This window comes from Molossus molossus, unplaced genomic scaffold, assembly GCF_014108415.1.
Source record: "Molossus molossus isolate mMolMol1 unplaced genomic scaffold, mMolMol1.p scaffold_m16_p_13, whole genome shotgun sequence".
NCBI lineage: Eukaryota > Metazoa > Chordata > Mammalia > Chiroptera > Molossidae > Molossus > Molossus molossus.
Genome location: NW_023425348.1, coordinates 63026887 through 63039155, shown reverse-complemented (window position 1 = coordinate 63039155; position 12269 = coordinate 63026887). Strand labels below are relative to the sequence as shown.

Sequence of the window (12269 nt, the reverse complement as noted above, 5' to 3'; positions counted from 1 at the left end):
GCCCCATGAGGCATTACGATTATTTCAGATGAGGACTCAGACAGAGTCAGGCTAAGTAATTGCCCAAAGTCTCAAAGCCAATAAGTGGAGGGGTAGGAATCTGACCCCAGGCAGTCGGGCTCCAGAGCCCAGGCATTTGCGAAGCACGTGATGCTGCCTTTGAATGCTTGTTGGATGGTTTAATGAAATGCAGTCAAACTTAGTGGGACGAACCGACCAAGCTGCACCCCTAGGAGGACAGATCACCCTCTGCGCTCATGATCTATCCATTAGATGAGAGATACAGGAATAGGTGCTGTTGTAGGTAATATAATTTTAAAAGTATCTTGTAAGAATAACACAGCTGGCTCATGGCTTTCAAGGACTTTGCAACTTCATTCCACTTTACATCCACACCAAAATCACCAGAGAAATATTTCACTGCAAACCAAATATTTCACCACCACGTCCTTTAGTGCCCCCTCGTACCATCAGAACACCACCCCCTCCCCGAATATCTGAACACCTTCAGCATTTCTGAATATTCCTATGACAAGAATACAAGAGAAATCGCAGAGATGATCTGCCAGCAAACAGATGTTAGATGCGCACTCCCCGGGCAGACCCCCTCCCCAAGCTCTGCCCTGCAAAGGAAGAACGGCCTTTACCTTGAAATAAAAGCGCTTTGCTGGCATTGTGCAGTCCGGACACCTTCGTGACGCCAAGGGTCGTGTTCACGAGGTCAAGCTCGGTGATAATATCCATCTGAAGGTCGAGGTCCATCCCAGAGCCCAGCACTGAAAAGGAAAAAAAAGCTGTCTTGACTTAAAACGCAGACTGCTGGCAGTAACATGGAACAGACGTCAGAGAAGCCAGGCCTGGCCGGGAACACGAGGAAGCCAGTGGTGTCTGCTTGGGGATGCTCTCTTGCTGGGCGGAAAAGGAAGGCAACTCTGCTCCATTCCCCCTGACATTATACTTCTTTGTCCCTTATCCCATCCCCACCCCCCATTCATTACAGATTGATAATCCCTTGTCCTAAACCCTCAGAACCTACTGCATTTCAGATTCACAATGTATCATATGTTAGAAAGGGGATGTAATACTGCATTGTACGTAACACTTTCAGCAAAGTCTGAATCAGTGCCCATAATCAAATACAGGGTTTCCAGGGCAAAAAGTATGACGTTTTCCTCTAACTGGCTAAACAGAGAGTCTAAATAACCTCATATCTATTGAGGTCAAGTTTCTGCCACCACATGAGTTCAGCTCAGGGGAGGTTCTGCTGTCAGAAGAGTTATGAAGAAAGTTGGGTTTCCGAGCTTTCTCGGGTCTGGGGACTGTGGGTACAGCACGGCTGTCCTGAAGGTCTGGCTTCAGAGACTGCGGCAGCAGCGGAATCTGACACCCATCGCCAGTGAAGACCTCCTCCTGGAGCACCCTGTTCATCACCACCTGTGGCAAAGAGGAAGGCAATGGACAGAGATCCTGTCCCCAGTGGAGAAGCATGGCAGAGGAACTGGCCAAAAAGAGAATCCCTGTAACGACGAACGTACATTTCCATCCACAGGACTCCGGAACAGAGAGTCAGACACTCTGACTACTCCAGTTGGAGAACCTTAGCGCAGAGAAACATGGCCCTGAGTCCCCTATTGCCCAGGCTAAGAAATGGCAAATCTCTAAGGTTGTCTCAGAACCATCTCCGGGGGAGGGGAGGGGGGTCAGGGGTCTGCAGACACTCATGGCTGCAAAGGGACTTCCAATTATATATATTAATAAGGTCACAGCTCACTCTAAGGGACTGTGTTTAAGCCATTCATTAAGGCTGTGTCTATCTACACTTAGCATCTCAACAGTGCAATTCTGCTGGCACAGTTGGGAATGTTTTAATCAGCAACAGCTGTCAACTTTTGTCTAATGGTAATGCAGTTGCTGAGGCAAGATCTGGAGAGCTTGAGCCCAATTTGTCCCAGAGAGACTGAGTGAACATTCTTCAGGACATCATGAGCTATTACAACCTCATCTGTCCTCCCTTCCTCTAGATCTAGGAATGAAATCTACCCCTTCTTACTCTTCCTGGGAGGAAATAGAGGCTGCTGCACTAATCCGGGCTTCTGTCATAGGAGGGTGGGGCAACCAAGGCTCTTTGGAGCTGAAGCCTGTCCCTGCCAAGGCAGACCAGGGGTTAAATTAAAGACACAGTGCATATAACTGCTTTCTCAGTCTGTCAGGCTTCCCTTGTCCTCTGCACTAAAGAGTAAAGGTTTTCCCTTGCAAATGCAGCAGTTATGAAACGAGTTTACCCAAAGATAACTCTTCCTTCCATTCATCCATTCGTCTTGCATTTGTTCCCTCATTCAATATTTTTCCAACAGGCATTACTGAGGCTTACTGTATAACACACTCATTGCTAAGCCCTGGAGATGCCCTTGCTAAACACGCATTCCTGGGGCAGAAAGCGAGGAGAGGGCAAAAATAAACTAACAAACAATATCATCTGAGATAGCAGTAAGTGCTATGCAGGAAATGCAACAAAGCGATGAAAGAGAAAGCAATTTCCATGGGGCTTTAGAAAAGATGGTCAGGGAAGGTTCTTCTGAACCAAACCCCACATGACGAGAAGGAACCAGCAATGGGCAGTCTGGGGGGAAAGCGCTCCAGCTTTAGACTAGGAACAAAGTCAGCATGTTCGAGGAACAGGAAAAAGCTAGTGTGGCTGGATAGAGTGGGCTGGGGGAGGGAGAGTGGTAGAAAATGAGCAAGGAGACAGGTCATGTTCTCACGGCAATGGGGTGTCATTGGAGGGCTTCAAAGTGTGTATTTCAGAGGCAGAGGAGTGGGATATGCTCTGATTTACATTGTGATCTCATGAAGTTTCCATCCTGCCTGGAAATGCTCATCCCCCACAGATTCAGTTCACAAAGACTGAGTACCGACTCTGTGCAAAGAAGCACTGAGCTACACGGGCGTCCGCCAGCCCAAGCCATGGCAGCCTGTGCCTCTCGTTGAGACTGGTGATGTTTTCCTCCAAGTATGCTCAGTTACCAGCAGTTCTGTGATCTCCTTGAGAAAGTCAGAAAGGAACCAATATTTCAGTTTGATCTGGAGTGTTCCACGCCTGTAAGGCAGAAATTAAATCAAGAGTGATCTCAGAGGACCTCCATGCTGGTGTTTCTCTGGACAGGAACCTGGAAAGCGGTCTGGGGATGGACCCTTAGCTGGACAAGAGAGGAAGGAAGCATCCCTGTAGCCCCGGTGCCTTGCACAGGGCCTGGCATAGAAGGCCCTGAATTTGGGAACCAATTTATGTAACTGATAAGTTGATGCACAATCACTGCTTTGGGTACAATGACCTCAGAGAAATATGCATATCTGGGGGAACCACGAGAGGATGGGATGGCATTCAGGCCCGGGAAATCTTCTAAAAGGACCTTGGTTAACTGAATTCTTGGCTTCAAATCTTTACCCCTCTTATATCCATGCCCTCGGCTGTGTGGTTTGCAGTTCCCTCCACAAGAGTGGGAGTGAAGTCCCCATCCCTTGACTTTGAGCTTGGCCATTAGGATATTGGTGATGTCACACAAGCAGAGGCATGGATGTTCTCTTGTACCCCTGCACCATGATGAGAAAACATGGCCCTGCTGGCCCACTGGTCCAGAGACACGAGACAGGTGGAGCAGACAGCCTACCTGAGTTTGGAACCACGCCCAGCCAAACCGGGCCTTGATCAGCCAACAGCAAAGCAACCTACAGACACGTGTACCAAAATACATGTTATTCTGAGTTTTTGGTAGCTTGTTATGGACATTACTGTGGCACTAGCTGACATGCAGGGACTGATGACCCACTTTGTGAAATCTATACATTAAATCTATATTCACTCCTCCTCCTCCAACCCGTAAGTGAAAGGGCTTCCCTGGCCTTTAGATAATTGTATTGCGCTTATCATGAAAACATCCCACAAAAACAGAACCGGAGAAAGCTTCCCGATGCAGTTTTCTCCTCTCCCTTTAATTGGTCCCCCTCAGGATGAAAAGACCTCGTGCCAACAGCAGCCTGTACTAAAAGACAGCACGCTGCACGCCGCCTGGGGAATCAGGGAAGGTATTGATAAGACAGCGTTCACACGGCCTCTCCTGAACCTTTCGCAGTACGAGCGTTGGATCCATTAAAAATAATTCTTTTCTTTTAATGTTGCTGCTTCTTGTCCAAGCATGGAGCTGCTGCCCTTTCTGAGGAAACTCTATTAAAGTTTTCCACTTGGGCCATAACTGCTCTACAAATGGCTGAAGCTAAGAATTGGAATTAAGCGGGATAAAAAAGCTTCTGCAGAAGAAATATTTTTTGAAACCTCGAAGGCAGAGTGTGGATGTTGCAGAGGCACTTGGGACCTGACTCTGGGCTTCGGAAACTCCATCCTAATCTCCCAGGACACCTGCTGCTGCTGCTGCTGCTGCTGCTGCTGCTGCTGGCCAATCGTCAGCCCTGCCCAGGGAGCACTCAGGGCCAGAACCCACTCAGGGTAACAGGCCTAAGCTCCCAAACAAATCCTCCTGGGTCTGGCTCACTTCAAGTCTAATCTGGCTCACTGTCCACGATGGCAACTGTTTTCCCCTGGTCCATGCAGAGGAATAGGATGCTGGAGAGATGTTCCAAGATGTCATTTTACAGCAGGATTTCACAACCACCTGATAGAATTTGGGCCCCTGGACTCCTACAGAAGTCGTTACTACCCCAAAAGCAATATCCTTGAAGAATATGCTCTAGGCCTGTTCCAATCAGCCAATATTTCACATGCTCACTAGAGGCTGAGGGCTCTGTTCACAGCTCTGTTCAGTTCATACTTAATCAACAGCATGGGTGTTTCGAAAAGGAGAAAACTCGTGGACATAATATGGTATAACTGCTATTATTTTAGCCTTCTAAAGTGGCATTATTAGTAACGTACCTGGAAATCCCAGAATTACTGTTCACCCATAAAAAAACAAGAACTGGAGAACAGCACCTCCGATCTTGCCTCCACTTTACTGAAAACAAGTTCTCCGAACAATGGGCAATTCAAGCAGCTTCCTGTCACACCTATCACTAGATCTTCTCCTATGTAACTGCTACTGCACTGCAGCGCTGCTTTAATTAAAATGTGCCTGATATCATCTCTTCGTTTCCATGAACAGGCAGGGATAGCTGAGCAGCTCACTAAATGTACCACATGTTTATTTCATCTTGGACAGTTAACAGCCCAGACAACAACTGTCCCACTTGACAAATAAACTTTCTGAGCAGCTGTTTGGATCCTGATAAACTAATCACAGACCAGCCTCTGCTACCTAGGAGGATGGATGTGTGATACAGAAATGATGGTCTGGGCAAAATCATAGAGGTTGCTCCCAGAAAGCTGCTAATCAGACCCCCTCGAGCTAAAATAAATTCTCAGTGGAAGAATTGAGATACAACCACCCCAGCCCTTCTCTCTGATTCTTCGGATGATTTTTACAGAAGAAACAGGTGGCCTCTGGTGCTCAAGTAGCATTGGACACCCAGGCTCCCTAAGAAACTGCCACAACCACAGGGTGCTCCCTTGGCGTGCCGCCCTGTCTCTGCGCAGAGTGCACCCCCTGCCTGGAATGCCTTTCCCACTTTGTCCACCTGGAAGACTCCCTAGGAAGACTTCAAGAACACTCTTATTTGTCACCTCCTGAATAAAGCCTTCCCTGACCACCAATCACCCCTCCCCAGAATTCATTCCTACTCTTCCTCCTCTGCATTCCTTCAAGATAAACTTAGACTCCCACCTCCTTCCCAGCCCTCTCCCATCAAACTGTAGAATAAGAATAAAAATGCTTTGCAGGGTGGAGGATGCAAGGGTAAAGGGCGTCAACTATACGGTGATGGAAGAAGACTAGACTTTGTGTGGTGAGTACACAGTGCTATATACAGATCACGTACCAGAATTGTATACCTGAAACCTATAGAATTTTATTAACCAATGTTACCCCAATAAATTTATTTTTTTTTTTAAAAACAGCTTTCCAATCTCTGTCTAGATTCTCAGCTAAACTGTAAGTTCCTGAAAGTCAAGGACCAAGTCCTTTCCTCTTTGCATAAGCAATCCACATAGTCAGCAAGACACTCAACTGTTTGGAATGAATGAATAAATACGTGAATGAATCTTCCCTACAACAGAATTTTTACAAGATGTGAAGGAGCTTGGTGTGGAGAAGGGGGGAAGGCCTTGCTCTTAAGATCTCCACAAGCAGTGCGTCTGGAGGCACAGTCCACTCCCCGTGGAGGCACTTTTCCCGACTTTTCAAAGGAGTAATGAGAACAAAGGAGTTGGCATATTCTGTGGTGATGTGCACTTGAGGATGAGAAATGACCAATGGTGCCCCTTCCCCACCTAGTTTCTCTCTCGGGTTCCTCCTAAGATGCCCACCAGCACCAGATTCTCCGCGCACAGGGCTGGGAGCCCACCCTCTGCACTAGCCTCCCCCGTCCTGATCTTCCGGGGGGCGCATTTTTCCCAATTTGTTCTTGGTTTTTAAAAATACTAACGCAGCGGGATGGGCCTGAACTCAACAAGCAACTAGTCTAGGCTAGACTGAGCCTTGGTGTCTCCAAAGCCTGGAAATCGGAGGAGCAGACAGCAAAGGGATGGAGAGTCCTTTTGTCGGTGGAGAAATCCACACCCGACGTTCTCCATTACGCAAAAGGAAGCCTGCTGCCCAGCTCAGTCCTGGCAAAACCGAAAAAGCCAGCGGGAACCTTCTAGACACCCAACTCCAGCATCCTCTGGCGAGCTAACTGCCAAAGAGGGGCACCTGGGGGCAAGCGGAGGGAACTTTAGAGCCAACCAAGACCAGGCCCCTCTCCCCAGCCCTCTCCGGATAAACTTGCCATCTAGCCTGGGAAGGAGGCTATGCCTCTGGAGAAGGAAAATAAGAGCGGCAAAAGCAGGGCGGGTTGGGGCGGGGGGGGGGGGGACAGGGAATGACTACACACCAATTCTGGGGTTCAAAATCTGGCAGCGCGTACCTAGGCTGGATGGGGTAGAAATAAAAACTTGCCACACAATACCCCCACCCTCCATCGGAGAGCTCCAACTTCGTCTAGGTCCTACTCCATCCCACCCCACCCCCACCTGTCCACATCTGCTAGCCTCTGGGGAAGGCGGCTGACAACCGGTCTCCAAACCTCAGGGGACAGGGGTGTGTCGGGGTGGGAGGCGAGTGGAAGCTAAAGGATGGAGATGCGTTTGGAGTCCTCACAACTACGTGTCTCGAGGCAGAACGAAGTGGTGACTTAAGAAAATTACGCCAATTATCTTTGCCGCCAGCCCCCCCACCTCCCTCCACAACCTCCAACCTGCAATTATAGCAAAGGAAACTGGTGTGGAGCTTGAGAAAATCTCCCGATTGTCTCCACAGTTCCAATTCCCTAATAATTGTACCTCCAGCCCTCGGGCACAGGGGCCGGGGAGAGGGGCGGGGTAAAATACTCCTGAAGAGTGTTTCCCTCGGGAGAGCCAGGAGGGGATGAGCGCGGAAACCCGGGGTTCACCCGCAGCCCTCGCACGGCGCCGCGCCCTCACGGGCTCCGGCAGCGCCCGCCGGCCGGAAGCGCTCCTTCTGCGGGTGCGGCTCCCAGGGCTGCCCCTTCTCGGCCCGGCGGGGCGCAGAGAGAGCGGTTTTCAGCGCACCTTTCAAGTTGTGGGGTGTGGGGCTCGGGGGCCCGCCCTGCGGTGGGTTTACACCGGAAACCGGTTACTAGCAGCAGAAGGGTGCGCTCCCTCGGCCGCGCCCCTCACTCCTGCGTCCGCGAGGCTGCGTCCCCCTGGAAGGGGGCACTCCTCGGGGGGCATCTTCCAGCGTGGGAGTCCCACTTCTCACCCTTTCACCCGGGCAGGGCAGAGGGGTCTGAGGGACCTATGTATGCCGCACCGCCCTTTCCCGGACCAACGCGGAGGTCAGCTCCAGGTCTCCCGGCGCTTGTGTGGGCGCTGGGCACAGCGGGCGGGCTCCCCCCTTTCCCGGTATCCCTCCGACCGCCCCCGCCATTCTTACCTGTCCTGGTGGTGCACACACAGAACCACACAACTAAAATCACATCCATCGGCATCGCTCCCGAGGGTCCCCGCCGAGCGGCGCGTGCGGAAGCCAAGAGGAAAGAAATGCGCCTGGATCCCGAGGCGCGCGGAGCTCAGAACCGCCAAACTTGCTGGCGGGCGGCGGGGGAGGTGGCTCGGCAGCGCCGGGTGCTGCGCTCGGGGATCGCGCCCAGGAAGGCGGCCCCGGCCGCCCCGCCCCCAGCCCGCCCCCCCACGGCGGGCGGCGATCGCGCGGGGCTCCGGCCCCGGTCCCCGCTGCGGCTGCGCTCGCCTTGGAGCTGGGGTGAAGCTCCGGGCTTGGCCACTGAAGCAGGTTGCGCTCCGCCCTGCCCGGGTTCGGGTTCTCCTGCGCCCACGAAGCGGCGGGCGCAGCAACCGCTACTACCCGGAGCTCGGGAGCTGGAGTCCCGGGACCCGCGGCCAAAAGGGAGGATCTGGTGGGGCTAGGCGCCCTCTCTGTTCACACGCTCCCGCCCAGGCGAGCTTGCCTCGCCACTGTCACCGCCTCTGTCTCGGCGCTGCGGTGGGGGCTGTCGAAGTTGCTACCGTTCATCCCGGCAGAGACGAAGAGCCGCGGAGCCCTCGCGAGGGGGCTTTTTTCCGGGGAGAATCCTGGCCGAGAAGGTGCCACGGAGCGCGCCCAGCCCCTCCCCGGAAAGCAATTAGTCGGAATGTGCTCGGGCAACTGGGCAGGGAGGAGCGCGGAGGGACGAGCGGGGCTTGCTGGCTGAGTCCCGGCCCACGACCTGTACTTTCTGTCCGCTCTCCCCGGGCCTTCTGACCCGGGCCGGGAGGGCGCGGGGAGGGCAGGGAGAGCGCGCTGAGGCAGCGGTGCAGAAACAAGGTCCCGGAGCGCAGGCCAGCTACGGTGCGGGTCTGGGGAGCCTGTTTGCAAACCTTCCGGTTCTGCAGGGCAAATGCTGCCACATAGGGGAAATTCCTAATCATTCTTTTTCCCTTGGTTGACTTTCTTGATGGTTTTGTCAAAAGCCCTATTCTGCTTCCATGGTCGCATTTTGGCCTCTCCCACAGTTCCTCTGGGACCCTCCCCCCTCCCCCATCCCAATTCCATTCCCTAAGAGAAAGGCTGGGCTCTGTTTTCTTCGCGTGGACAGAGAGAGAAGTCCTCCTCCAGCCACAGGCCTTCCTAATAAAGGTCCCCCAGGTTGTCTCACTCCCGTCCAGGAGTGCTGTTTGTAACTAGGTGCAGAATCATGTCATCAGATGACAGAACCTCTGATACCAGATGAGCCCCAGGTGATTTAAAGCTCCCCAGCTTGCTCACGCTGGGCCACTCTCTGGGAGCCCACAACACCCCTTTGGTGCTCTGGACAGGAACCCAGAGGAGGAGAGGGAAACTTCTTGGAACAGCCTTCCCTCACTTCCTGGGAATCAATTCCAAAGTTCCGGAATCCACTGCACCCACCCCCCACCCTCCCATGTTCCTAACCCCTGCATAACTCTGACCCCGGAAGCCCCCATTGAAAGTCACCAAACTAGCAGCACTGCTTATTAAGAGAGAAGGCTCGATCTACATATTCTTCTCATTTTGCCCTATTTTTCTGGATGTTTCTGTACACAAGCCACTGTCCCACTTGGGTCCTTTGGCAGACGGAAAAGAAAGAGAACAAGCAGGTAAATTCCAGCTCCTGACAGCTGAGGTAGAAGGAGGGAGGTCAACAAAGAAGCGTGCTGCCCACTCCAGAAGTTGAGCTGAGAGAGGGAGATAAACTGATGTCAAGACTGAAGTGAGTCTCCAAGTCTTCTGGGATTCCACTCAAGCCCAGAAGGGACCTGTCTGCCTTGATTCTGGGTTTTCATTACGGAGTCGGCACTTTTCCCAGGCACTTTCCTGGAGTGTATCACACTTAGAGCTAACATTAGAATCACACATCTTGAAGAAAACGGAATTCCTGGGGTCTAGTTAGGCCTTGTGAATGGGGACACCCATGAAGCACCTCGTGCTGCGGAGCATGCCCCTCTCCTCTGCCTCCGCGGGAGCAGGTTTTAGTCACTTGGAACTGTTGTTTCAAAGGCCTTTTTATTGATCTCAGAAATCCCAGAATCCCCAGAAGTCCCAGTGACCCCCAACCATGGGGAAATGTGGTCTGGTCTGGGTAAGACCTTTAGAGCTCTATCTTAAAGTCTCTATATAATTAGCTGGGCCTGTGGGATGGGGCTTTTAGCGTGTTCCATTAAAAAATAAAGCAAGACATATGTTCTGTCAAAGCTTTTCAGCATCACACCCATTAACAGTAGCAAGAGTTAACCTCAACAAGCTCATAAATCTTCCTAGATAACTAAGTAGTTCAATCTCCTGTAAGTGCATTTCTTGAGTGGGGATTTTGAATGTGTCAACCTGGTAGGCTAAGGTCACCTTCACAGAATTGGCCCCATACGTCTCTGTCGTGGCAGTGAAGGGACTATATGACTGCTCGGTGTTGGGATATTGTCATGGGACCCGTACTCAGTGGAAGCAGCAAGGAGACTCGGGGTACCCAATGCCATATCCCATGTCCACCCTGCACTTCTGAATCGCCTCCCTCCGTGGTTTTTCCCAGAGCCAGGAGCTTCCTTTGATCATCCCTTTGTCTCTTTTTCCTGACTGCTAAATGTTGGAGATCCTCAGGCTCAGCCCTCCCCTTCTCCTCCAGCCACACTCACTCCTATGTCTCCTCAGCCAGCTTGATGGCTTCAACCACTATCTATTTGTGTGGTTCTCAAATGTGTATCTCCAGCCCCAGCCTCTCGTGGAACCTCAGGCTTATATACCCAACTATTTTTTAGGTGTCTTTAATGTAACATGGCCACATCATCAAAATTAAAAACATTTCACTTCAAAGAGTACCACAGGAAGTGAAAAGACAACCCATAGAACAGAAAAAGGGGTGCAAGTCATATACCTAATTGAGATTTGTATTTATTAAAAACTATTACTACTCAATAGTAAAAGACAAATGTAGTTGAATTTAAAAATGGGCAAAGTCTCTGAGTAGACATTTCTCCACAAAAACATATGCAAGCCAGTAAGCACACAGGACGATGTTCAACATCATTCACTATCTAGGAAATGCAAATCGAAACCACACTGAGAAATCTCTTCCCACCCACCAGGATGGCTAAAATAGAAAAGACATCATAAATGTTGACAGGGAAGTGGAGAATTTAGAACCTCATCTACTGCTGGTGGGAATGTGTCAGTCAAGCAAAGTTACTGCGTGATCCAGCCAGTCTACTCGTGGGTACATATGCGAGAGACACGAAGACATACATCTACACACTCGGTTGTGCATAAATGTTCATAGCAGCATGTTCGGAATAGCCAAAAAGAAGAAACAGCCCAAACATCCATCAACTGATGAATGTATAAACACAATGTGGTATATTCATACAATAGAATATTAATCAGCAATAAAGAGAAATGAAGTTATGATGTATGCTACTGCATAGATAAACCTTGAAAACATTATGCTAAGTGACAAGCTGGTCACAAAGGAAGGACCACATAATATCTTACGATTCCATTTATATGAAATGTCCAGAAGAGGCAAGTCTGTCGAGACAGGAAGTGGTTGCCTAGGACTGGAGGGAATGAAGGCTCCACAGTGACACAGGTGACAGCTAACAAATGCAGGGTTTTTTTTGGGTGGTGATGAAGATGTTCTAAAATTGATCATGGTGATGGATGCAAAGCTCCCAGAGAGTCACAACATACTAAACACCATTGAAGCATACCCTTTAAGTGGACGAACTCTATGGTATGTGAATTGTATCTCAATAAAGCTTTCTCAAAAACTTCCTCAATGATCATGAAAACATTATCGTATGGCTAAGTGAGAACTTTTGATTTTTTCCTTTCTCCCATACTCTCTTCTAAGGGGAGGCCACCAAGTGTCAGCAGGTGCTCCAACCAAATAACCCAGGGTCATCCTTGATTTGCGTCCTGATACCCCATGCCTAAGCCATCAAGCCCTATCAGGATACCTTCAAGAAAAATCCCAGATCGCCAGCCCTGACTACTCCTGCCTTCCTCCAATCCATCCCTGTCTTCCCTGGTCTCCTGCCCTGGACTCCCATTGTTCTCTCTGTCTCTACTCTTGCCCTTGACAATTTAGTCACACACACACACCCAACAGTCAGTCTCCATTTTAAAACATGTATCAGCCTACATTCCCTTGCTCAAAAT

At 50.6% G+C, this 12269-nt stretch overlaps 1 protein-coding gene across 3 annotated transcripts in view; it reads right to left on the bottom strand.

Moving 5' to 3' along the window:
- Positions 1-8186, bottom strand: part of NELL1 (neural EGFL like 1) — a 765989-nt gene extending 757803 nt beyond the window's left edge. For 2 of the 3 annotated variants that reach the window (XM_036258484.1, XM_036258485.1), the window contains exons 1-2: positions 8040-8094; positions 648-776 (exon numbers count right to left, since the gene is read on the bottom strand). In XM_036258484.1, coding sequence (XP_036114377.1) covers positions 648-776; positions 8040-8094 — 184 coding nt within the window. Of the gene's footprint in view, positions 1-647; positions 777-8039 lie in introns of all 3 variants that reach the window. The other variant, XM_036258486.1, reaches the window with a different exon arrangement.
- Between the last annotated feature and the right edge of the window lie 4083 nt (positions 8187-12269).